The 27,967-nt window shown below is 38.7% G+C and overlaps 1 protein-coding gene across 1 annotated transcript in view; it reads right to left on the bottom strand.

Moving 5' to 3' along the window:
* Positions 1-24,257, bottom strand: part of Gdap1 (ganglioside induced differentiation associated protein 1) — a 31,989-nt gene extending 7,732 nt beyond the window's left edge. Inside the window, exons 1-4 of the mRNA XM_067135890.2 lie at positions 24,113-24,257; positions 13,818-14,010; positions 13,553-13,735; positions 6,588-6,788 (exon numbers count right to left, since the gene is read on the bottom strand). Of these exons, the coding sequence (XP_066991991.2) occupies positions 6,588-6,788; positions 13,553-13,735; positions 13,818-14,010; positions 24,113-24,220 (685 nt within the window). The 5' untranslated portion in view covers positions 24,221-24,257. The remainder of the gene's footprint in view (positions 1-6,587; positions 6,789-13,552; positions 13,736-13,817; positions 14,011-24,112) is intronic.
* Positions 24,258-27,967: the final 3,710 nt, after the last annotated feature.

The raw sequence follows: 27,967 nt of genomic DNA, 5'->3' as shown, positions 1-27,967 counted from the left end.
CTAGAAAAAAAAAGTTCTGTTAGCAATTTCTGTAATATATTGTATATTTTGATTCTTTGAATACACCTTTCTACGTGAATTCTAACACTCGCAATATTGTAAGTACTCTCAACTTCCTCAGCTGTTAATCTCCCGTCATGTAAGAACGGTGGTGTCACGATTATGATACTGCGGCCAGATAAGTTAGTTCTGATGCCTAAATCCTTTATCAGACATGACCTCATCGCCAGGTTGAAGGAAAGTAAACCACTGACGGCTGTTATGAATGAGTCGCTAGCTCTTCCACCGTAACATTTAGATTTAAAGCGATCATACCATTAGGCGTGATCGCAATTAAAAATTTTGTAGTGGAGCAACCCTTGTATTGAGAATAGAAATACAATCTCTTGATCTACTTGGGGAGGCTGTTCAACCCTAAATTCCATGCAGTCAATAATGACTCGACAATTACCGTAATTTCTTTTAAATGCTGGAGACATTGTTTCTTGAACATTTTCCTTACTAGGCCAGAATATGAAATGTTTCGTACGCAGTGCCAGTTGCATAAGCACGGTCGTAAAATACGTGGAATTGTTGTCCTGTGAACACTCTCAAAGCAGAATAGGACAGTCCGATTTTCATTTTCATTAGGAAAAGGAATAATCTGGTTTCTCTACATAATTTCGAAACGTTACAGTTTGGTAATAACGCAAGGCAAAGACGTCGAAGTTCACACCTGTTAAATCACGCATTTGTATATTGTTCCTTATGGAAGTGTATCCTTGGAAACTTGGACCCTGATCGTCTTCCGTTCCACACATTTTATCATGTTTCGTAATGTCCCCTCCCAGACCGAAATTAAGTGGAATACATGCTTGTGTATTTACGTCGTTTTCATTTATTGAACAAGAAAACATGAAGTCTGAACAATGAAATTCAGATACATCTGTTCCCACGTATGCATCCTTGGTTATGTTACTTGGGCAAACTGTACTTGAAAATTTTCCGTCTGATTCTTCCTTTTTTAATCGCTTGAGTTGTCAGTGCAAGCACTGTAAGCTGGGTCGCAGCCACACATTCCTCTTCTTGTACTCATCCGGAAATATTGTCGGAACATAGGCTGGACTTAGTGGGTGTCCAGATCTTTTGTTTCCGATGAAATGTGCACTACATATTCTTGAGTAAGTCGTAGGTTGCCAAAGTGATCCATCAGTGCTAAAAATTAAATTAAATCGGATCAACTGAACTTATTGCAAACATGTGCAGTACGTATGCGTAGGCCTACTTACTTCGTTCGGTTAACGCCTTGTATTATCCATCGCCTCCTTCGGTCCACATCTATCGGTCGTTTTGGAAAACAATTAATTTGTACTTCACTTCTCGCATTTGCGTAAGTATTGGAACATCTGACAACACAGCCATTACATTTCCTTGATCTCCTTTTTTCTGTCATTATCATCGAAGTAACTACACGGTCAATCATAACAGAACAGCTACTGCGAGTCTGGAGTCTGCCTCACGTGTTGTTCTCCGCCCGGCCGCTAGAGCGACGCGTACGGTGCCTATAGCAGTATCTGCTCGATGTACCCCGCAGCAGTAAGATTACCACGGACGACGACAAGATCTGTACGGCCATCAATACTGATACCACCCCACACCATCACAGAACATTGTCCGAATCAGTCGCATTTCTGGACAACATTTGGCATGTACTGCTCTCCATGGCATCTCCATACACGTTGACGTCCATCACGCTGTGTCAGGGGAAATCTGGACTCTTCTGTGAACAACACAGGTCTCCATTGGCGAAGTTGCCATGGGTACGGGCAAACAGAAGGCGAGCTGCGCGATATTGCTGCGTTAAACGGGGCACTCGAACAGGACGTCTGGTATAGTAGAGTCTCAGGGTGGAACATCCCTCAAATTCAATTATATTAGTTATACGTCAACACGGAAATGAAAATAACCTATGACAGGACATCTGGGTTGTAAGAACACTTCTCTTAACCTGTTCCTTACTGTCTGATCAGACACTGTGCCTCCAGTGACCCTCCTGAGGTCTAGTTGCAGTTCTCTGGCAGTTGCTGAACGATGCCGCAATGCACAGATGGTCAGATATCAGTCATCCTGTGGAGTTGTCATGCTTCCACAACCTTGTGCAACCCTCCTTGTGAACTATCCCGTCTCATTGTGGTGATTCCACAAGCATTGAATAACTGACAGAGACATTGAGATCCACAGCAACATGACGAAAAGTTCATCCTTCCTGGATCAAAGTGATGGCCCTTGCAGCTTGAACCCCATTAAGACACCTCATGGGATGTGCTGGTTTACGTACAACGTGCTCAAATGACCGCAGTAGTCTGTGTACCTCACGACACACGGACGCACCGCTATTCACTTTGTTTTGAGGGGTCACCTGACAGTTTAATGCATGGCTACATCTACAGATTGAGAACATTTCATCTACATGAATCTCTATAAGCTAATATGAGCTAAAAAGTGTTTTTGAAGAAAGGTAAGCCAGTAACTATGCAAATCAAGGCACCTGAAATATCGTCTCTGCCACTGGAGCCCCATCTACCAAATTAACGTTTACATACCAGATGTTACAAAACAAGTTCCCCTAATTTTTTAGAACTGTGTATATAACATTAAATTGAGTGTGAATGAGATTGTGTGTTTATTTTCTAAATACCTCACCAAATTTGGAAACCGACTTAACTATGAATATATTTATTTCATCTTTTATCATTTACTTGGGTAAGTAATGAGTCAAAAACAAAGATATTCGTTCTTTAGAGTACAGCCTTACGTGCCAAGTATTATAGACGAATGCATGTAGTATGTACGCACTTAACAAGGTAAAGTGTTTCAGAACGTTTCATCTACATTAATCTCTATCATGGACGTAGCAGCTGATGACCTGACTGTCAATATGAGAACGCGACTCTGATTCTGAAGACTATTCAGCCTCAGATCGCTCTTGTACAGATGCTAGTGAATGAAGTTCCAGTACGTAACATATTTCAATATTTTATTATTAGGTCATAGTTTTACCAGAAATAGTCATAATGTTAATGTTTGATTTAACTGTTTCAAGATGGTTACTTTTCTTAAATTTGTTTCCCTTGCTAAATAGAAATATGAAGTTTCCATTGAGATTTTTTTGTCCTACGATTGGCAGCATTACCTTAGAGACATGACATCTGTTTCCTCTCCCCGCACCTCCATAGCTTTGAGACGTCTTTAAAACATGAGTGTCCTATAGCATCATCATTCCCCAGTGGCCCTCCATTTATGGGATAACAATAACATAGCACTGATGGAAAAGCTTTGCCTTTGCTATGTAATCATGCAAAATATAAAATACAATATCAAAATACATGCCGAGTGCTAGGAAGACACGATTTCCAAATAAATATGAATACAAAAATAAAATTAACTAAGTCACAATTGGAGTTGCAAGATCTCAGGTAGTGTCCAATGACTCAGGAATCAAATTACAGTGGGAGAGTAAAAAGTGCTTTTGAAGAAAGGTAAACCAGTAACTATGCAAATCAAGGCACCTGAAATATCGTCTCTACAATTTATACAAACATAACAAAACATGAATAATAACCTATTTAAAAAAAATAAGCACACCAGATTTGATTTGATTCAATGTAATGCATTATCTTTCTAACACACGCTGTAACAATTTTGAACTAAAATTAGAACTTAACTCGCAGGTTGATTGCTGTTTCTCAACTCGACAATCTCATTCTAAAATGCTGAATGCTAGGTTTGATACTGTGTGCATGGGTTATTTCAAAATAACAACAAGTTTTATAAATACTGCAGCAGGTTATCAGGATCCTTGAAACTTAAATCATTATACAAAGAGGTAGCATGTTTTATGATCCACTAAATATACTGAACTACTATTTACAGTTAATTACAAGTTAATTGGTGTTTGAGGTTTCCACTCGACACAATGTTTACTCACAATTGCGGTTGAAAATACTACCGCATCAAACTCCTGTTCTCGACGTGGCTTCTTAGAGCGTGGTGTCATTCCAGAACAGTTCACAACTAACAAGCCTCATTGAACTCTGCATAGCCATCTGATGAACTCACTCCCGACGGATGACTTGTCGCGGACTAGCAACCACCCACTGATGCCCCGTCCACATTGTTGCCTCTGCACCAGCCCCACACCCCTGCATTCTCGGCCTTCATTACTACAACATTACATGCCGTATTTAAGCGAATTAAAAAAAAAAAAAAATTGAGGCATGAAATTGGGATACAGGTTTTATTTGTGTCAAGATTGGCAACACGCTCCTGGTTCACGTAGTTTTCGATGTTGGGTGTATAGTTATGCTTTGTGTAACCGCAGATGGAAGAAAACTGCCTCCATGTCATATTTAAACAGAAAACAATTCAGACTTTTAATTCAAAACTGCCTTTACATTTTTTTTTAAATATTATTTTACAGAGTAATTTAAATTCAAATTTTCTCGGCATCACGACAGAATACGTCTTCCGGAACTTTCGCTCGCTCGCTTCGGTGTGTCTACAGTGTTTCATAGTCGCTAAGTTTGAATGAAATCGTAATTTGTTTGTATTCAGCGTTTTAAGGAATGCCACAACATCACGTAGCAGGCAGTATGTGTAGAAGCAGAATCCCTGAACACTGGCGATGCCGACAGTTGGCGAAAAAGCGTGGCTCATAATTATAATCAATTCATACGGACCGAACAATATTGTCAATGCTGATGAAACTGCATTTTTTTTTCATGCCGAGACTCAATGGACTTATGGTTTTGAAGATCAGGTCACTGTACTGTGTTGCAATGCAGACAGAAGCGAAAGATTTCCTCCCCTCGTCATAAGAAAGTTCAATAAGCCACGATGTTTCCGTGCAAGTACAATGCATCTACAAATGCAAACATTACAGTAATCTAAAAAATAAGGCACATGCACAGGGGAGCCAGCATAATTTGCCCTTGTCTTTGAATATCTTTTTTTTCCCTTTCACTGCATGAGGTTATGTTTGCCAATCATTTATCCAAGTGCTTTATTTTAATAATATAAATTCACCTTGTTGGATACATTTTGGAAATAGTCTTTTTCTATGGCATTTGAAAGGTTTAAACTGTGAATCAATGTTAATTGCTTGCAGTTAATGGGTCTTAGAATATTTTGTGACGCGCCAAGGGTTGACATTTCTGAATTACAAGTTGGCGGTTAATTCGAAATCACACTTTTTCCGTCCCTACGATTTCCAATTAATGAGGTTTTACTGTATCGCAAAACTAACAAACGAGTTCGCAGGTGTGTCTGTTTCAAGTGTTTATATTGCACGAAAAGAATTACCCACCACTGGTCGTGTTACTATACAAGAAAAAAGAGACCGCGTGTGAGAAGTGTTTTAGACATGGAGTGTGACGAATTTATAAGTAATTTAAGAGAGGATTCTGGTGATGCAAGAGACAAAGAATCTTCCGATCTACAGTGAATTGAGCCTATTGCATGTTCAGATTAATGAAAAATCTGTCATGTACGAAGGCCTACCTGCTAATTTTCATGGCAAATATGTTCAAGCAAAGTAGCTATATCCGTCATGTTGATATTTGCATAAATACCACGTGGAACTCGAGGAGTGATATGAAATGTTTGTTTATGCGTATGTTACTCTTCCAATGGAAGGAATTTTAGTCCATTTCATTTTTTTCAAAATGGTCCTTCCTAAAATTAGGGTGCAGGGATTATTCACGCAAATACAGTATTTTAAATGCGACCAACTGTTTGCTCTCACTGATTAAGATCTGACTGAAGCTTTTGTATTGGATTTTCCAGATAAGACAAAGCTAAGTCACCATATCTGATGACACACATTCAGATTCTGCAGTATGTTGCCACACTACCAGCCTGTAGTGTGATGATGGAATGCAGGAGGACTTTTCTTGAGTGAATACTTGAATGAAACCAGTTCCTCACAACACCTAGGAAGGTTATGATTCAACGTTCTGGAAGAAATTAATTCCATAGCGTCCCCATGACAGCTTCTTATATGCTAATATCACTGACACATCCAAAATCCATGCCACACCAACACAGTTCCAAGAATCCTAACCCAAGCCAAGCTATCCAAACAGTTCCAAGAAATCCTATCCACCAATATGCTACAAATGGCAAGGAATAACCCCTTACACATTTCCCATCCTTGTCTTTTAACACTTTCTCTTTTTTTTTGGTATTTGCTTTACGTTGCACTGACACAGATATGTCTTATGGCGACGATGAGATAGGAAATGCCTAGGAAGTGGAAGGAAGCGGCCGTGACCTTAATTAAGGTACAGCCCCGGCATTTGCCTGGTGTGAAAATGGGAAACCACGGAAAACCATCTTCAGGGCTGCCGACAGTGGCGCTTGAACCCACTATCTCCCGATTACTGGATACTGGCCGCACTTAAGCGACTGCAGTTATCGAGCTCGGTTGTCTTTTAACACACATCATGTTACATTACTCTGAATACTACTACATATTATATGTTATACTGAATTAGTTTCGACAGACTGAAGAACCTCATACTTGTAAAACAGAGTTGTGGCACACTCACCTTCCTTATGTGAAGCCAGTTCATCTTCTACTTCACCAAGAACAGAGCTGACTTGATCTAGAACCTTTTTAAATTCTTCTTTGATCAACAACTTCTCATGCCTCACATCCTGAATCTTAGCTTTCTGCAGAAGAACGTCACGAAATTCACGATTATTTTCAGCATGTTTTCGAAGATTTGCGCTGCTATTTATCTCTGCAGCTGAAACAAAATTTGACTTTACATGGTTTTTCATTTAAACACCTTGCCAAATTAGTACAATTATTGAGAAAAATTAACAACACACAAAGTAAAAGAAGAAATTGAAGGAAAATTACTTTTAAGGAAAGGTAAGACTTTTAGTCCCAAACTGTAAAAGAATTACTGATGAGGCACACAGGAAGAATAACGACCTACCAGCCTTACTAGGCAAAACTGTTTTCCATCTTTTCCTACTCATCCCTCAGCAGCAACAGTTGTCCCTTAGTTCAGTATCCTGATATGGGATTGGGGACGAGGTGAGATGAATTTATATGACATGTTTTTATTGGCTGGATGCCCTTCCTGATGCCAGCCTCAGTTAAGGAGCTAATGATGGTGAATGAAACTGGGTAAGGAGATGGAAGGAATCAGCTGTGGCAGCTGGGGTTCAAACCCACTATCTCCCCACAACCCCTGCATTTGTCTGATGTGAAAATTAGGAAACCATGGAAAACCATCTTTAGGGCTGCCAACAGTGGGGTTCAAACCTACTATCTCCCGAATGCAAGCTGCAGCCAACCCGGTGACTGCACACTATCAACCCATTTAAATTCAGGTTATGGAAATAATTGCTATTCTAGTTGTGTAGTCAGCACAAATGAGTGTTCAGTCCTTGATCTCCATTTACTAGCTGTTTCACATATTGTAATCCATCCAATTTTAAAATTTTAACTATTACTAAAACTTTTTTTGAAATTTTTTTTTTTTTTTAATTTACAATTTGCTTTATGTTGCAATGACACAGATAGGTCTTATGGTGACAATGGGATGCAAAAGAGCTAGGAATGGGAAGGAGCAATGTGGCCTTAGTTAAGGTACAACCCCTGCATTTGTCTGATGTGAAAATTAGGAAACCATGGAAAACCATCTTTAGGGCTGCCAACAGTGGGGTTCAAACCTACTATCTCCCGAATGCAAGCTGCAGCCAACCCGGTGAGTGCAATATCAGTCGTACATGGTGCAGTTTTACAACAAGATGCTGTTCCTGGGGAGGAGTATTCACTACTGCACATTTCTGTGGTGGCTGATAGTGCATTGTATATGTATGAAGAGGTATATATTGCGAGAAACAAGTACACCCAGTCCCCAAGACAGAAAAATTAACCAGATACAGCTAAAATCTCTGACCCGTCCAGGAATCAAACGAGAGACCCTCTGAACCAAAGGCCACAATGCTGAACACATAGCCAAGGAGCTGACTAACATTTTCTATGCTTCAATATGAAGAATAAATATGTTTGCCTTAGATGTGAGAAATCAAGAGAAAAGTTGTCACAGTACAGAATGGAGTAGTTTTTTCTTGTTACATGACAGCTTCCCTCTTCCCAATATGAAACGGTACTTAGTCATTGTCCTGACATGCAAACTTTTAGGAAATTTGTCCTGATTAAACCTCTCAGTCTCATCCATCAGATCTTTTGAGAGATGAGATACAGTACACTGTATACGATACCATGAGAGGCACTTAATGTCTCTATGCTCAAAAGACAGAAAATTTGAATTCTTTGCAAACTTTGCAGACAAAGTCAATGATTTCCTTAAGACTGGTGTTCTGTAAAGTGATTGTAGTTGTAATTATACTAATTGCATGTTGAAAAAGTAATTTGTAATTTTAACTGAGTAAAATATTTCTCAGGTAACTGTAATTCAACTCAGTTAATTTAATTTTTTCTTGTATTTTTATTCATCACTGGTCAAATGCTAGTTTAAGAATTATAACCTCTAACATGTTTCCATTCATCCAGAACTTCTCTCCAGAAAAGATCAAGAGGTTGAAAGAAGATAATGCATCCTCCTTAAAGGGAAAAAACATGATGTAGCTTTACTCTGTACTATGGAGAAAAGAATCAAGTTAATGTCTTAGTTCCTTCCACCAAATAAGGTCCAACAATGATGTTGCATGAACAGCATTCCTTTAACCCGTCAAGAAATAAGCCACCTACCTTTATCGACCTGAAAAATGCACACAAAGAAGGAAAGGTTAAAATAAATTATATAATTTATATAAATAAAATCGTAACGACCCTGTCTATACATCGACTATTTTGGCAAAATTTGTGTACAGTTTCAGGTGTAATAATGACCATCTGCATATTTTTTAGCTTTGGTGTCTGTTTATTTGCCCGAGTTCTTATAACTTGAAAACTAATGGATATATTTCTACCAAACTTGATATTTGTAATCCACCTGTCCTTTAGTAGGTTTTAGAGCCAATATTATTTCTTAACCCTACAACTGGGGGTTTATACAGAACCAAAACTGTGATTTTGCACTCCCAAAAAAATATACCGTACGCAACCAAATTTAATGGAAATCTACCTGTCTTAATGTAAATTAATTTCTATAACTTTCTTCTCATATGCATCACTTCGATAGGAGGATTAATAAGGGAGATATCACTAACGGACAGTTTTTCAGTACAAGTCTCCGGTGGACTTAGCTCAAAAGCAGATGCGTGTAAAAATTATTTTTTTATAGGTGGAAAACTACTGGAGATATTTAAACCATACTTCACATTTAGCATCTAGCTGTCTATAGGTAGGTATTAAGGTTCATGTTTGTTTGTCCAGCCCTTGTCCCGTTTCCCTACGGGGTCGGGTATGAGGTGAGATGAATTTGTCGTGGCGGTTTTTTTTTATGACCGGATGCCCTTCCTGACGTCAACCTCATCAGGTTCATAACATTTCAAATTCTCACAAATGACCGGGGGTTTATACAATACCAAAACCATGATTTTGCACTCACAAAATTTACGTCCAAACTTAATGGACATCTACCTTCCTTACAGGAAATCAATTTCTAAACTTTTTTTCTCATGTGCATCATTTCAATAGGAACTGTACCAAGAGGAACTCTCCTTCGTCATGTACTTTTAAATTTACAATTCATACAGGTCGATCTGCATATATTATATCTTTGTAACATGTGTGTTTTTCCTATCTTAATAAAGTACAAATGTTGTCCCGTTCCCTTATGGCTCCAGGGAAATGCGAAATTATTTCCGCCCTGGTGGCACCCTCCAAATTGTGTTGGCAAGCCTTCCTCCGACCTGCGCACTTGTCGTGTTCTCTCTCCACCTTGCCCCCTCCTCGCCTCTGCCGAGGGATGGCACGGTGCTCGCAGTAAACTTCGTTCAGTTCGCTTGGAGCGAGCAAGCAGCTTGGTCATCTAGCCGCGAGCGTGGAGGTAGGAAAGCTTACCAACCAACGTTAGGCTTAGGGAGGGAGTTGCCTTATATTGAGAATGTAACGTGTTTGTTCTCTTGTTAATAGAGGCTAAAGCCTCAGTAAATAGTAAGAGGGTTTGCTTCTGTAAAGGTTTATGTGTTAACGGGGTTTCTTTTAATTCAACATGTTGTTACTAAAAGGAGTTTGTTAAGAATTGAGAATTGAGAGTTGTAATATTTGAATTGTTGGAGGGCAGGTCCCCCAATGAATACGGACTTTATTTTGCGCACTTATTATTGTAATAAATGTTCAGCATTACAACGACTCGGTTTTCGCTCACTGCGTTATGGCTCCCCTTGCTCGTCACTGGTATTCAGCCTTCGGTCTTAAAGCCCGCACCTTCCTTATTTCCACATCGCTGCCAATACTTGGTGCAGGAACATTAATAAGGGAGATATCATTAACGACCCTTTTTCAGTACAAGTCCCAGTGGAGTTAGCCCAGAAGCACATGCATTTGTAATCTACTACTTCAGGATAGTGTCATTAGGGCCATATATGACGTCAAGTTATTACCTGGCGTTACCTTTTACAAAAAAGTTTATTTTAGGTCTATCAAATGACTGTATATAACGAACATTTAAAGATATGTTATTTCCGTTATTTTATGCCGTAACTTATACTCATTTATTATTTGATGGTAAATAAGAGATGCTTACGAAAAATTGTATGTTTAGTCCAAGTCCCATGCAACTCTGTGAATTTCACTTCAAGGTGGGTTAACGGGATGAACTAAAGAACCATTTCACTCTTTTCGATAGAACAGATAATAAAGGAGGTTATCAATAGTGTATTTTCACGAGTCTTTCATGAGAGAAACAATATGTAACCAAGAAGCCTGGAGAATTTCGCGCAACCCAGGACCTGGAACTGTACCATACAATAAAAACTCTAATCATTCTAATTCTCCCCAGGACCTGGAACTGTACCATACAATAAACACTCTAATCATTCTAATTCTGTCTCGACTTTGCTGATGCCACAGGCATTCGTAGAAAAATGTAAGTTAACGTATTAAATGTTTTAATACAGGCACGTAAATTCACACATATTAATGAAGGTGAGAAGAACAAGTACAAATGCTAGTAATAATAGTAGTAATAAAATAAATAAATAAATAAATAAATAATAAAGCCTCAGCGTGAGCCATCTAGGCTCCCTGAACCTCAATTTTGACATTTTGTTTTACTTTACCAGAATGCAAAGAAACCAAAATTCTGTTGGGTGATCTTTGTTGGGGTGTAAACATCAAAGGTCACCAGAGATCTTCTACACGATGACATACGACTGGAATGTTGAATGGACTTTCGTCCATCCTTCAAAAAAACTGACCACCTCTAACGGGTTTGAACCTGCAATTTTTGGATCTACAAGCTGACACACTACCACTGATTCACAGAAAGTGCCTGTAGGCTGAATGGTGAAAGGAATCAGAACAATCTATAATGGAAATGTATGTATGTATGTATGTATGTATGTATGTATGTACATTATTTTTGTCCTCAGCTCTCTTCCCAAAATGACCTGTCATAGTGCTCATCTTACTGTGTGTTCCTTTTCAGGTTTATATCTTTCTATATTTTTAAACATACCTGATTTGTCACTGCAGAGAACACTACTGAATCAAAATTCTATACAAAAATACAGGCCCCATATTTAATGCATTACTTGTCCCCCCCCCCAGCATGAAGATAATGACGATACAGCAGACACCAATCGACTGTACCGAACAGTAATTATTTGTGAAATTGATATAACTTTCCCTTGAACATGAACATGATACCCAGCTACCAGACAGAAGGGTTACGACATTTAGGGCTGTCGTTCAGGCGACAGATCATAGGTAATAAATTTCATATTAATCCGTATTGAAGAGCAATATAGTGCAAAACAAAAGCTAAAGGTTTCCACCTATTCAACACTGTTTGTTGTAACCTTAAAAAAGTTGCATATGTTTGTTGAAACTAGTTTCGGTCTTACCAAAGACCATCATCAGTCAAAATAAATAAATAAATTAAATAAATAAATAAATAAATAAATAAATAAATAAATAAATAAAGCAAGCATGAAATTCAAGACAAGTAAAGATTTTAAAAACACTCATCACAATCGCATGTCCTTTACTTGTGTTGAATTTCATGCTTGCTTCACATATTTATTGATTTATTTCTTGCCTTTACTTTGATTTTGACTGATGATGGTCTCTGGTAAGACATTACAGTACATTAAGAAGCTCCACTCAAACTTATTAGTCTACTAGGCCCTAATGTCATTTCATGTGATCTCTCCACTGACAGATCAGAACATACCGCTTAATTGATCAGCCCATCTCCTTACTCCCAAGCCTTCCCAGCCCAAAGTTAGCAACATTTTCATAACACTACTCTTTAGACGGAAATCACCCACAATAAATCGTGCTGCTTTCCTTTGGACATTTTCCAGTTCTCGAATCAAGTAATCTTTGTGTGGGTCCCATACCCTAACTGCGGTCTTACCAGAGATTTATACATCCTTATTACAACACCTAAATACCCACATAACAATATGAAGAGATCTGTAATCATTATTTACAACCTCTTTAATCTGATTATGCCAATGAAGATCATCTTTACATTGACACCTAGTACTTACACTATTACTCATGAAGTACTATCACCTGATCAACACAGTAATTAAAACTGAGAGGACTTTTCCTCTTGGTGAAACTTACAACCCAACTTTTCATCACGTTTACAATCATACTGATAATTATTTCCTTCAATGCACATTTTACTTTTGGACTTTATACACAATTTTAATTAGAGTTCTAAATAAAGGCCATGAAGGCCCTTGGAGGAGTGGGAGGGAAATGTTTCCACTCTCCTTAACCTCTGCCACTTTATGGAGTAGAGTGATTAGCTCTATGCTCGGCCACCTTTTCTCCCATGAATTAACCTGGTACTCGTTTCTGGTGTAGGTTGACTGAACCTCAGGGCCATGTGCACCTCCGGAGGTGGAAATCTCGTTTCTTAAATTTTTCATCTTCCTGACTGGGAATCGAACCCACATCCTTCTGGGTAAACCGGGCACGCCTTTACCGTCTCAGCCAAGCAGCCCCTTTCCTGTCTACATGCCTCTGTAAATAAACCACCATAGATCACTAATAAAGCATCAGAATTAAACTTTAGGAAGCTCTAATATATTCTTTGTACTTCTCAGTCTGCATACAAGCTATGGAAACTTAAAGAGCTATTAGCTAGTCATACTACAGTTTTGTACCTCCACAGTGCTGTATCTGCTTATTTACAACACAGAAATTATGTAAAAAGACATTATCTTCCATACACTTTTAAAATGTGCAGAATTGGGAAATTGTAGCACAATACTCATAAAGAAAAGTGCCAAGCTTTACTTTAGATACAGCATAAGTTTCTTAAGCTTACATACTGCCCTAAAATATTTCCTGTTACTGAATGTCATCCCCTGGTAAAGGACGTATTAGATGTAAACATATACTTACCTTGCAACAATTTTATCACCGGTCGAATAAATGGAGGTTTTGGATTCTGACAAAATTCAGGATGGAAAAATGAACCCATTGTTATAACACCAGTAGGTAATTGATCTATTATGGTACGAAAATGTAGGACTTTCTGTTTGACTTCAGGGCCTTGGTCCAATGGTATAAGTCTGGGTGCATCACCTACAAAATAGATTTTATGCTATATTACAATGCACATTCAGGTCAAAGAAAATTTGCAAAAAATGTAGGAAACTATACATACCATTACTAAAATTATCTTCTAAGTACTCTAATATTCTTGAAGAGTCTGGAATGACTTTGAAACCATCTTTAAGGACTGGAACTTCTCCTCTAGGATTGATTTGAAGAAACCAAGGTTGAAACTGCTCCCCCTTAGTTAGATTGACAATGTGTGATTTGAAAGGCAACTTCTTTTCATGTAATGCCATGACCACCTATAAAGTTCAAGAAATTATTAAAATTTTTCTTGATTGGTAATGGAAGGCCTATAGTTCTTAAGATCACATTACTGTATTTAGTCTTAAAATTATACCAAAAATATAAACACAATGCTCCTCCTCCTCTCTGTTTTTTCCCCAAATTTACTGGGGTCGGCACTGACATGTATTTTGTCCTTTTTTCGGCTGGATGCCCTTGCTAATGCCAACCCTACGTGGAGGCTACAGGTCCTCATTATTTATCTTTCTACTGTTGGCCATTCTCTACACCTTTCCAACAGTTCACAATCAACACCGACAAAAAGTATAGGTATTATAGAGCTGTCCATTTTCTCTGTGAACAGCCATAAATTTCAGATTGTCTATTAATTTATTATTGAAAAATGCGCACATGCCGCGCAGAATACCATTACATTACATTTACATTACATACACATTACTTTTTTTTGCTATAAGCTACGATGGATTTCTGTCTATTCCTGCATTTTACAATATGGTATCTATCATAGAACTCCAAGCACAACTCACACACACATTCGTCATTTGGTTCGTGAAATAATTTGTTGCAGCACACCTTGTGGTGGAAACCATTGATCGCCAATCTCGTCGTCACGTGTCGCATATCATGATTAGCTTCCATCCAGGTCCTGTCTTGCATAGCAGATGTTGCATAGAAGTCCTCTGGTATGTTTTTCTTCTCATGCAGATCTTGTATAAGCTGTTTAAAGCTGGTACTAGCTTGAAGTATGAGCTCGCATCTCAGATCCTCTATTAAGAAGGTCTCCCTGGTAAGCTCATACACTAGCCTCGATCTTGCATTCTGCGGGACTCCTAAAATTCTCTTCAGGTATCTAGCCTTTACTCGCTCCAATTCTTCCAGCTGTTTGTACGCGAGGTATTCTGCCACTAATTCTAGGCCATACGTCAGAACAGGTAGTATCTTTAACCTAAACAAGTCCATAGCTGTGCTGATCGATAGTTGTGTGATGTTCCTGATTTCATTCATAGCCCTAGTGGCCGCCACTGCTCTAGATCTTACATGTAAACTGAAACTCTTTCCCGTTGTTTGAATTGTAATACCTAGATATTTAAAACTGTTAGCCCTCTTGAGTAGTTTGCCATTGCATTTGATGTTCTCTGCTTCAGTGAGTCTTCCTCCTTTCCTAAATACTACCAATTCCGTCTTCTCTTCGTTTATCTGGATGTCGTTTCTCTCTGCCCATTCACATAGTGTGTTTAGCGATACTTGCAGTTTATATCTGTTGCTGCGATGGCCATGTCATCAGCGTATACGTATGTGCTTGTTCCTGCCATTCCTTTGGTGACATCGTTCGTGAGAACATTAAACAGGATAGGGCTGAGTGGATCGCCTTGGAGGACACCGTTCGTCTGCGACAGCCAGTCAGATATGCCTATTCCATCATCTATCTGTATGTAGTTTTCTGCCAGTATATTCGATATCAGGGTCGTTGTGCTCGTTCTTCCAATTAGTTCCTCCAGTTTATCTATTAATACCTTTCTGTTGACCGTATCGAAGGCTTTTGAGTAATCAACAAAAACCACATATAGTTTTCATTTTGGTCTTTCTATCGTCTGTTTTATTTGTTCCAACAGGTTTTCTACTGCCAGAGCCGTGGACCTTCCCTTTCTAAAACCAAACTGTTCCTCTGGTAGAAGGGGTTCTAGGTTCTCTGCCAGCCTTTTGGTGAGGATTCCCGTTAGGAGTTTCAGTAATGTAGATTCCAACGCTATTCCTCTATACGCGTTTGGGTTCTCTGTGTCTCCTTTTCCCTTGTATAATAGCTTGATTGTTGACTTTCTCCATTCGTCTGGTATACTTCCTAATTCTAAACATTTATTTAGAAGGGAGGTCCATATCGGTAAGTGTTCTTGTGCTGTCTGCTTTAAATGTTCACTTCTTATTCCATCTACTCCTGGTACTCTGTTATTCCTCATTTTCTGTATCGCTTTCGCAATTTCATCCATGGTGAAGATCTCATCAGCTTGTGGAGCCATAGGTGTCTTAATCATGGGTCTTGTTTCTTTTGAGCAAATTACTATTCTTATATGATCTATCCATGTTTCCATAGGTATGTTGGGCTGTATTTTCTGCCCTTTTGGCCTCAGAGCTTGGTAGGGGTCTTCTTCTGCCTCCTCTACCATTTTCTTATGTTCTTTTTCCAGGTGTTGCTTTTTCTTTTTTATTAGGTCCTTGTATTTCTTTCATTCTCGTTGGTATTCTTCGGTGGTTGCGCTTGCCATTTGTCCTCTAGTTTTATGTAGTGTTTTCAGTGTCAATTTTCTTTGTTCATAACATCCTCTGTCGAACCATGGCCTTGCCTTCCTATTTGAATCTTGTGTGGTGGCCCCACTTATTATAGTTGATTTCAGCCATGTAGCGGCCTCATCAATATTTCCTGCTCTTATTGCTCTTTCAACCTTATCTTTCATTTTCCCTATTAATGACCCCATGATGCTGTAAGTGATTCTATTTTGTTTTTTGTCTAAATTTACAAATTATATTTCGTTAGCTTTATTAATTTCAATATCAATAAATTATAAATGATCTGCATTTAGGGGTGTCGCCTAGGTGGCCGATTCCCTACCAGTTGTTTACCTAGCCTTTTCTTACACATTTTCAAAGAACTTAAAAATTTATCGAACATTTCCCTTGATAAATTATTACAATCCCTTACGCCTCCTCCTATAAATGAATATTTCCCCCAATTTGTCCTCCTGAATTACAACTTTATGTTCATATTACAATCTTTCCTACTTTTAAAAGCTCCACTCAAGCTTGATAGTTTTCTAATGAAATTCCACGCCATCTCTCCACTGACAGTTTGGAACATACCACTTAGTCAAGCATCTCATCTCCTTACTCCCACGTCTTCCCAGCCCAAAGTTTGTAACATTTTCGTAACACTACTTTGTCAGAAATCACCCAGAACAAATTGTGCTGCTTTCTTTTGGATTTTCTCCAGTTTTCATATCAAGAAGTCTTCATGTGGGTCCTGTACACTGGAACCATACTCTAATTGGGTCTTACCTGAGAACTTTCACACCCTCTCCTTCACATCCCTGATACAACCAATGAAGAGCACTCCTTATTTTAACACCGAGGTACTAACAGTGTTTTCCACGAGTTACCTTCACCCCATCAACACAGCAATTAAAACCGAAAGGACGTTTCCTCTTGGTGAAACTTACAACCTGACTTTTCATCCTGTTTACCATCATACCATTGTCCGCTCTCAACCTCATAACATTGTCCAGGTCCCCCTGCAGTCGCTCATAATCCTCCAACTCACTTACTATGCAGCATAACATCATCTGCAAATAGCCTTATCTGTGATTGCAGTTCTTTACTCATATGATTTATAAGTTTATATATAAGAAAACATAAGTAGTCCTGGTTGGTATGTATTTTCAGTGTTACTCTGGCTTTTAGATATTGTGAATACATGTCAGAGCTTAATTCTAGTTTTCTAGACTTTGGAGCATTATGTGAATTAAAAGAGGATGAATACTGGATACAGTACTTGTGAAATCAATCTGTATAATAACATAATACAAAATACTTTTTAAAGTAAATTAATGGTTGGCATAGTGAGCTCCAGTTCAATACCCATCCGGGTTCAGTATTTTAACCGCACCTGGTAAATTCCTCTAGCTCAGGGGCTGGGTGTTCGTGGTCATCTTAATACACATCTTCAATTACATACAACACTACAAACCACCACAGAAACATGCAGTAGTGAATACATCCCTCCACATAGGGTTCACATCAGGAAATACATCAGACCATAAAACTGAGCTAAAACCATACACCTTCTTCAAACTCTTCGTACCAACAAAGCTACCAGTGCCGACACTATAGGTCCTCTTTTCCTAAAAAATACTGCCAGCACTCTTTGCCTCCCTCTCTCTAAATGATTTAACAGATGTTTTGCCACTGGCTATTTTCCTATTACCTGGAAATAGGCAAATATTGTTCCACTTCTCAAATCAGGCAACAAATTTAATGTTTCATCTTACTGACCAATTTCTATTCTCCCCACACTATCCTTTATCTTTGAAAAAATTATACACCAGCATCTCCTCGCATTCACTTTGCAACATATCTCAACCAAGCAGCATGGTTTTCTACCAGGTGACTCTTGTCTAACAAACCAGGCCACTCTGCATAGTTTTGCATCACATGCCATTGAAGCTAAATCACAGCTGGATATCTGCTACGTAGACATTTCAAAAGCTTTCAATTCTGTAGACCATACTCTGTTACTCCATAAATTCTCCGAATGATTTAATATATATGGCAGTCTTCTGACCCTTCTTGCTGGCTTCCTACATAACCGTTGGCATAGAGTGGTAATATCAGGCACTTCATCCTCATGGTTACCAGTCACCTCCGGTGTCCCACAAGGCAGTACTCTTGGCCCCTTGCTGTTTTCTTTGTTTATGGACGATCTGCCATCCGAACTCAACGAAACAGTGAATACCCTACTCTTTGCTGACGACTGCAATATGTTTAGGGAGATCAGGAATCCAGTAGATGCAGCTCTGCTACAGTCCTCAACGCCCTCTCGAACTGGTGCCGTACTTGGAAACTTACCCCCAATCCACAAAAATGCAGCCACATGACCATAACACTATGTAATCTTCTCTACCGACATCATATTACCTACCTGATAAGCCCATCACCGTAGTTACACAACAGTGTGACCTAGGTGTAATATTCAATACAAAATTACAATTTAAGACCCACATAGAAACATATACAACCAAGGCCATGAAATTACTAGGCATTCTATATCGCTTCACAGAAATTTCTGACCCCATTGCTCTTCGTCACTTCTTCCTCACGATCATTCAACCTCTCTTAAACTACTGCTCTCCGATTTGGACAACAGCCTTCCCCTCCAGTGGCTATGAACATGGACATTCTCATGGTTTTCGATTTGGACAGTTATTAGTAGGCTATGTACCTGATCTTGTTATATTTTGTTATGTTTGTTATATTTTATTATGAAAGTTTACGTTTGTTAAATAGTCTGTTGACAGTGCAAGTGAAATTTGCTCAGTGTAGCTGTATCTTGTGCTTCATGAATAAATAAATAAATAAATAAATAAATAAGTGCTGATTCTATGTAATTTTGGAAAAGTCCAGCAAGAAAAACAAAAGCAGTGTTTTCTTAAACTCGCCACTTAATATTCATATTAAAGCAGGAGACAAACAAATTTCAAACCAATTGGTTTATCAGATTTGTCTCAATTCAGTTCATTTATATGGAAGGATGTTTGAAATTATTCTTTGTGATTTTGTATTATTTATGTTGTAATACATGCATAGTAAATTAAAAGATTATTCATAAACATTTGCAATAAAATATAAACATTTTTTGCACTTGTAATTTAACATATCAAAGGTTTTCAGTGCCGCAAGGATGGGAAAGGGCTTAATTTAAGTACAGCTCCAGCATTTGCCTAGTGTGAAAATAGGAAACCACAGAAAACCATTTTTTAGGGCAGCTGATGGTGGGGTACAAACAAAATATATATGATGCCATTTATGATACCGGAAAGTAACATTATATGAGAGCTAAATCAGAAGCAGATGTAGACTATAGTAATATTCGAACAGCATCAGAGTTAAAATAGTGTAAAACCCCACTTAAACTTCGCTAAACTGAAAACTGGTTTAACTGAAATGATGGCAAAAACAAAAAATGCAATTAATAATTTGCAGGACTGGTGCTCAAAATTGAGCTGGCAAGCAAGTAACATTTTAGCACTGGTATCCTGATTACTATTAAACATTCCCCTCTACCACACGTTCCACTCATTTGCCATCACAAGTGCTACAGTAACTGTTCGGAAGTGTTACGAGAAGATAGTTTTAAAGAAAATTTCCGATTTTTTGAAATAGTGTGCCTAAATACTGTACTTTATATTTAAATAAGGTCTATTTTTAATTTAAATAATACTGCAGACACATAGTAGAATATCTGTAATGTAATCTACTGTAATTATTACAAACAGAAGATATGGTGGTGGTCATTATTATTTCATGAGGAAGTACAAATGGGCAACTATCCTATTAATAGTCATCAGAAGAGAAAAAGGAAAAGATCCAATCCTTCAAAGAGTGAAGGTATCACTGAAAGAAAGAAAAGGGCCATGATGGGCATAAAAATAAAGAGACTCCCTAAGCCTCATGAACCTAATACTGTCACAGTCAAAAGATGATAATGTTATCGATTTTATGTCCCACTACCTACCTTCACAGTTTTCAGAGGTGCCGAGAGGCCGGAATTCCCCCCCCCCCCCCATGAGTTCTTTTATATGCCAGTAAATTTATAGACATGAGGCTAATGTATTGATGTCTTTAAGCACCTTTAAATACCAACAGACTGAGCCAGGATCAAATCTGCCAAGGTGGGCTCAGAAAGCCAGTGCTCTACTGTCTGAGCTACTTAGCCTGGCACAGTCAAAAGAGAACAAGAGTTGACTACGGGTGGTGAAACAGTAAAGATGAAAGTGAGGAGCCTGACACAAGAGGAAGCAATGCCAATCTCAGCTAGGGCCCCTGTGGCCACCATATCATGCTCCCAAGTTGACAGACCTAGAGGTCCCCCTCCCTTTCAGCTGCCTTTCGTATCGTGCAGGATTTGATATAGATGTTGATTCTCATAGGGAATCAGAAATATTTGTCCTGAATGAGTAAATTTATAATACCAATATAAATGATCCGTTATTGGACATTTACTCATTCAGGACAAATATTTCTGATTCCCTATGGGAATCAACATCTATATCATCTGATGGCCAAGCAGGCATCAATTTCTGGTAATGAGACAAAGTCTCTTAGTGCATTGGCACTGCCAGTGGCTCCAGCTAGCCTACGCAGTGACCTCCACAGTATGCACTAGCCAACGTATTGGTAGGTGTGCTAGGTACCAACTGATGAGCCCACCCTAGCACACGAGGGCGAAATGCTGGCAACCAAGAATGAGTTAGCTGGAAAATTTATAATGTCCAATAACGGACCATTTATATTGGTATTATAAATTTACTCATTCAGGACAAATATTTCTGATCCCCTATGGGAATCAATATCTATATCATCTGATGGCCAAGCCGGCATCAATTTTTGGTAATGAGACGAAGTCTCTTAGTGCATTGGCACTGCCGGTGGCTCCAGCTAGCCTACGCAGTGGCCTCCACGGTATGCACTAGCCAGCGTATTGGTAGGTGTGCTAGGTACCAACTGATGAACCCACCCTAGCACACGAGGGCGAAACGCTGGCAACCAAGAATGAGTTAGCTGGAAAATTTATAATGTCCAATAACGGACCATTATATTGGTATCATGCAGGATTTACCGGTGACCACCCACAGGGGGTGCAAAAAGAAACATATATGCATCTCTTGAAGGTTTACATCATAATTATAGAATCCCTCCAGTGTGCCGGGTAGGATGGTATTGAACAAGTCTTTGCCATCACTGTCTGTCCAGAAATGTCTGCTCTCTCACTACTGACTCCCAATTCCGTCCTCTTCTCTCCAAATCCTTTTTCAGCTGGTGTAACCACCTCTTCCTAGGTCTTCCCACTGGCCTTCTTCCTTCGACCCTTCATTCTAGGCATGCATGTGATGTTCTTGTGCCAGGCATTCGCTTTACATGTCCATACCATGTTAGTCTCGAAGTCCTTACTTCTCTTCTATCGAGTCCACTTCCAGTTCCATTCTGATGTCATTGTTAACATAGACAAAAATATTACTTAGGGAATTATATTGTTTGCAAATGTTTTACATCAGAGTAATCAGAGAGGTTTCTTTTTAAAAAACACTTTGCTTCTTGTTGACCCAACACAGACACGTCTTATGGTGATGAAGGAATTGACCACTGCCTCGATTTGCCTGATGTGAAAATGGGAAACCACAAAAAACCATCCTCAGGGGTTTGAACCCACTACCTCCCAAATGCAAGCCAACATCTACATGCCTCAAAACATGTAGCCTACTTGCTCAGTGTGGAATTATAAAAGGATGACCCACATTATGACAGATGAACCTGCTAGGAGTAACATAAAGCAGAGAGAAGTGGACAGGTAACAGTGATGAATGAGGAGTGGTGGAAAGGTTGAGTAAAATGGCGAGAAACTGTATTTATCTCAACCCAGATGCATGTGGGTAACAAAAAATGAAAATGACGACGAACAAATAATTATAATAACGGTGATGACCAGGATCCTTCAAACAGTACGGAACTGGGAAACGAATAATATCCCTCCTTAAGGGCCTCTCTACTTGTGATCATGGGGAGATGATCACACTGTCCCTATGTAAACCTGGCACTGCCTCCAAATGCACAATGTTTCCAACTTCCATGTTTCACACCCAACTTTCTTTGGCTAGCTCTTGTTCTTCTCTAACCCAAACGGTATTAGGTGTGCAAGCCCTTAGGCATTTTCACGACTTTTGTCACCTTTCCTTTTCCTGTGCTGATACTTTCATTTTTAAGGTCGGACCTCTCCTGCTTTTCATCTGATTAAGAGTTAAGGTGGGGATGTTTACCTAGTTGCATTTCCTCTTTAAATGATCATATTGTCGACAAACGAGTTAATCTCCAGTTTAAAGAAAAGCCTTCTAAACTGAAGGATAATTAGAGGCTAAAACAATATAAAAAATTTAATGAATCAATTATTAGCTTCGGTAGAACAGACTTCCTTCTGAAAACCACAAAATGATGTTAAAAATGCAATGACAAATTTGTACTGTATAACAATAATATCTGAATTTTGTCCTACGAGAGATTTAATAACCCACGATCAGTGTGGAATTATAAAAGGATGACCCACATTATGACAGATGAACCTGCTAGGAGTAACATAAAGCAGAGAGAAGTGGACAGGTAACAGTGATGAATGAGGAGTGGTGGAAATGGTAATTTCTCTTGATTACAGCATGTCTTAAGTCCTCTCTGATACCACAGGGATTCAATCCCAGAACTGTGAACACAAAAGACAAGCACTTACGCACTTTGTCTATTTCATTCATTACTATTCATAAATTTCCTTCTAAATGCTATGGTTTCTCTACAAGATCTCAGCAAGTGAAATTATTCCATATTTCCATCATAGAGAAGGTTTCTTACTGTATCCTTTTCCCTAATTCATCCTATATTTTTATAAATTCCCATCATCTACCAGATCAAATCTCATGTTTCTCTTCTATTTATGTTCATACCCTGACTTCTATTTAATTGAGTCGCCCTGCTCCTACATTTAGACACCAACCACTGTCTTTGAATGTTATACAATAATTTTACTAGTTATACCTCAACCCTCTCAGGGTCAGTTTTCCCAATAATTTCCGAGTTTTCACATTTAAACAACCTCGAGGGCGACAGACCTCAACCGTGATCGAATCCGCTACCTTCGGATTGAAAGACCAACTTAAGTGCGCCATCAAAGTTGACAACTGACTAGACAGTCAAAGATGTATTATTGGTAGGCCTACACTAATTCTTGAAAATATTCTAATTACAGAACCAGCAAGACTTGTTGGACCAACAAAAGTATCCTAAAAAAAAAAATCCTAACAGCGTTTCATTAATCATCTTTCTTGAATAGAAGTCCCACTATAGGCTGCACTTAGAGAAAGATCTCAGATTCAATTTCGTTCATTAAGAAAGGGGTACACTTGAAAACATCATCACGGTTATTAGAAAACACAGTCTAACTAGACTGAATCATTCTCAAGGGTCTTACAAATTTTAGGTACAGGCTGGACCACAAAAAAGCCAATCGTTTAGCACTGGAGCAGTATAGTATACATAATTATGAGCGTTCAAGGGCACTTAGCACATTCGAACCAATCTAACAAATAAAAAACGTACCTAAAAAAATGTAAGTCTCAATCTGCTGAACATATTGTACAACGCGCGACATCGAAATTTCTGGCATTAAATTATTTTTGAACAAAGCTTACAATAAGAAACTAAACTTTTCCGACGTCCCGAAGGTTTAGGTTAATTAGCAGTCATCAAATTCAAAACGTGAAGGACATTACTGTAAATTAGAAATAACTGTACCTTTTGTGAATAAAATGAATATTGGTGGTAATACAACAGGAGTCCGTTGCCTTTGCCATTATCTGTAGAAGTTTGGCTAACTTCAGGCTCCGAAACAGCCGCTGCCATGTTTTGTCACTGTGTGCACTGGTGGCCCAGAACCAATCCTACGCGAGAATTAGCATGACGTAGAAAAAAATTACTTTTACGGTGCCAAGGAGGGTAAATTGTCCACAGGGCCACAGCATTCAGTATGCGAGAATACAAGTAATCCAACAGCCGAAAGTTCCCGGTATCTATATGAAGTTATTACAAAACATGTCTTCGCCTTTTGCTTACGGTAGCATGAAATACTATTAATAATTATCTATTTTTGTAGTTTAAATTGCACAGATACTCTCCATCACTAAACACCGAATAATGTTGTGCTTTAATAGGGAACCTTGAATTATCCTTGGAATGATCAAGCTCATTTTCACGGTGTAACAATACCGTCTACCTGTGTCTTGTGAAGTTTCACATAGGAGGGTCACGTTATGGTTTATAATTCTAAACTACATACTGTACATATTTACATGTGCAAGTATAAACATTAAAGACAATGTATCAGGACACACTTAGGCTTACTTTATCATTAATGTGAGAGCCACCTTTCTTCCTTCCTTTAACGGTAGTAAATCCGACGAGGATTTGCCCATTGAAACCTGGAATTCCAAGGACCATTCTGTCCATTCTCTTGTCTGTGGAGAGCATAATAAGCGGATATTTACCTCTCATTTGCAAGTGCATTTCAATGGAATGACTTTAATCTACAGTATTTAATGTGGAGAAACACCATTCTCCTTTCATAGCAGTCATTGGTGTGGTTATAATATTAATTGCAACAGTAGCACGTTCGGAAATACAAGACAATTTGTCAACGAACAGTGTAACTTTCCTTTTTTTCCACAGAATTACCTGCTATCCTTTTCTGTCACAGTTTGCTTGTTACCGTGGCTTTCTCGTTACAGATGCATCTTCTGCCCGAAACATAGACAAATTTTAAAGACCATATACTTTAAGCATTGCTCTCCGGGCATAAGAGGATTGTGATCAGGAGCTGATATATACGATATTACGCTTTGTCCTGAAGTGATATTTCGCAGTTTACTAGTTACCTTCCGAATGAGCTTAAAACCTACGTATAATTTATTAGGAAATAAAAAAATTATGTAATTACCGTATGTTTATTGGGAGGGCACGTGACTCTGCGACTTTATGGGCCGGGAGCATAACGTATTAATAAGGCTACAAAGAATGTAAACCCTAAAAGCTGGTGTGTTATATAATTCGTATCTTTAAACCGAAATATTATCTTGTCTCCAATTCTGTACCGGGAAGAGATCAATTTTAATTAATGTATAATGATAAAATTTAATTGAATTTCACAATATCCGAAATCTAGCTGTTTAAATCTTTTGGAACGCGTGGCACTGATCGTTTTATTATTTTATTTTTGAGAGCTGCAAAGGCAAGTACGATACACAATTGCAACGAGTTAGAAAAAGTATTTAAGAGTGGCTGTTGCACCGCCATATTTGAATACTTTTTACGCCTCGCCCGTCGTATTCTAAGGGGCTAAATGAAGAGGGAATGGTGAAGGAGAACGCAAAGTGCGAATATAAAGAATATGTCACGATTTTCCTAAGTAGGAAAGCACAAGAAGGAGCATAGTGTCGTCATGAAAGGGCATTGAAATTCAGCATTCACAGGATTACTTATCATAAGGGAGGACAATCAACATTTCCTGTAATTTATTTTCCTGCTTTATCCGTTTACTCTCCAGGGTTGGTTCCTACCCTCGGACTCAATGAGGGATCCCACCTCTACGGCCTCAAGGGCAGTGTCCTGGAGTGTGAGATTTTGGGCCAGGTATACAGCTGGGGAGAACAACCAGTACCTCGCCCTCGCGGCCTCACCTGCTATGCTGAAAAGGGGCCTTTGGTGATGGGAAGAATGGAAGGGATAGACAAGGAAGAGGGAATGTATTGGCCGTGGCCTTAAGTTAGGTACCATCCCGACATTTGCCTGGAAGAGAAGTGGGAAACCACGGAAAACCAAGTTGAGGATGTCTGAGGTGGAAATAGACCCCTCCCCTATCTACATAGTTGACCTCTGAGGCTGAGTGGACCCGGTTCCAGCCCTCGTAACACTTTTCAAATTTCGTGGCCTCCAGGAGTGGCAGCTAATCACACTAAACACTACATCACAGAGGCGAACATTCCCTGTAATTACAAAAGTGGATCAGAATTCAATGCCATTATATACATTCGACATTACAATACATATAGAGAATGAAGATAATAGAAAATGAAATACTGAACAATAATGACACAGTGGAGAAGAATAATGTTATTAATATTATTGATATATAATATTATTAATATTATAAATAATAATATTCGTTACGGGATATTCGTGGTTCAGAAAGGTGTAAGAAGATGCTGGGGTAAATGGGTGGACAATGAAATGATCAGAGTATTAGTTAAAGCACTAAATTTTGAAATTTTATTTCTTTCCTTCTTTTCGAGTTTACAACTTGATAGATACTCTGAATAGGCAACAAAAACAACATTTAACAATGAGATCGTTAGCTCCCACAATAACAATGACTTAAGTCAAAAATCAGGTACAAGAGAGAAAATAATCACTTGCAAGTGCTGAGCAATCTTGCTCGAAACAGGTACACTTTTACAAGAGCATGTTTGCTCCACTCATTTTCATCCTAGGAAACTGCGCTCCAAAAGTTACTACAGTCGAGCCTCTCAGAGGCACAAGCTTCTAAAAGCATTACACCTTATAAACTTCAAAAATTGTATTTACTGTCATTTCTGCTCGACAGTCGTTTACACACTCGTCTATAAATGATGACAATTTAAGCAAGGGCAATAAATGCCCATTCTAAATGGCATTAACGTACAAAATACAAGGTTTAAGAAGATTGGCCATAAACAAGATGCTAGGAGGCGAAACTCTTGCATTCCTTTTGGAAAACACTTAAAATCCTAAATGGGCCTATGGCCCTAAGTTGTAGAGGCTACGCCTATTCAACGAGACAGAGGGGTGACTAGATGCGAAATTTAAGTACCAAAAGCAGTGTGGAAAATTTAAAGGTTTAGAAAATCTTAGTCACGATATACCAAGTTGAATGGGAATTAACAGAGGGTGAACCCTCTTTATTCCCTTAAATTACATGTTTCCCAGCAGGGGCATTAGGATTGCCCAAAATTTACATTTAAACAGAGACCTTAGGATTTTAAACTCATAAAATAAGTTCGAAACCTTCCTCTCAAGTTATCTGCCTTGGAGCTATCACATATTAAAATATGTCTGCCATTACCTTGAGTTATTGGGCCTCCCGACGACGGCAAGGCTACCCGTGCCTCATAAATACGCCGTACACACACACTAGACCGGGATATTGAAGATGACAATACGGCCCTAAAGCGCCCAGCTTTTTTAGCACCACACAGGGAAAAGTTCCAGAACTCTTGAGCTAGGCAGAATGCGTGTATACACCCCCAATTTTAATTGGCTAGAGAAAAATACACAAAAATTCCTGATTGGTTAATAACTTAACGAAGAAGGAAGTCGTAGAAGAATTGGCACAAAAAGGCCAATCTAAGAACACTTAAGGATTACAAACATTGAAAATTCCCTTAAAGGTTAATTGTCCGTAAACCCAGGTATAATAATAATAATAACAATAATAATAATAAAAATAATAATAATAATAATAAGTATGGCCTCTAACTCCGTCATAGCCAGTCCCAAGCGCGGTTGAGAAAGGAGGAAGGAGTCTGTTTACACCCTGTAGAGATATAAATTGACAACAGC

This window comes from Anabrus simplex, chromosome 1 (assembly GCF_040414725.1).
Source record: "Anabrus simplex isolate iqAnaSimp1 chromosome 1, ASM4041472v1, whole genome shotgun sequence".
In the NCBI taxonomy this organism is placed as follows: Eukaryota; Metazoa; Arthropoda; class Insecta; order Orthoptera; family Tettigoniidae; genus Anabrus; species Anabrus simplex.
This window is presented reverse-complemented; position numbering and strand designations above follow the sequence as displayed.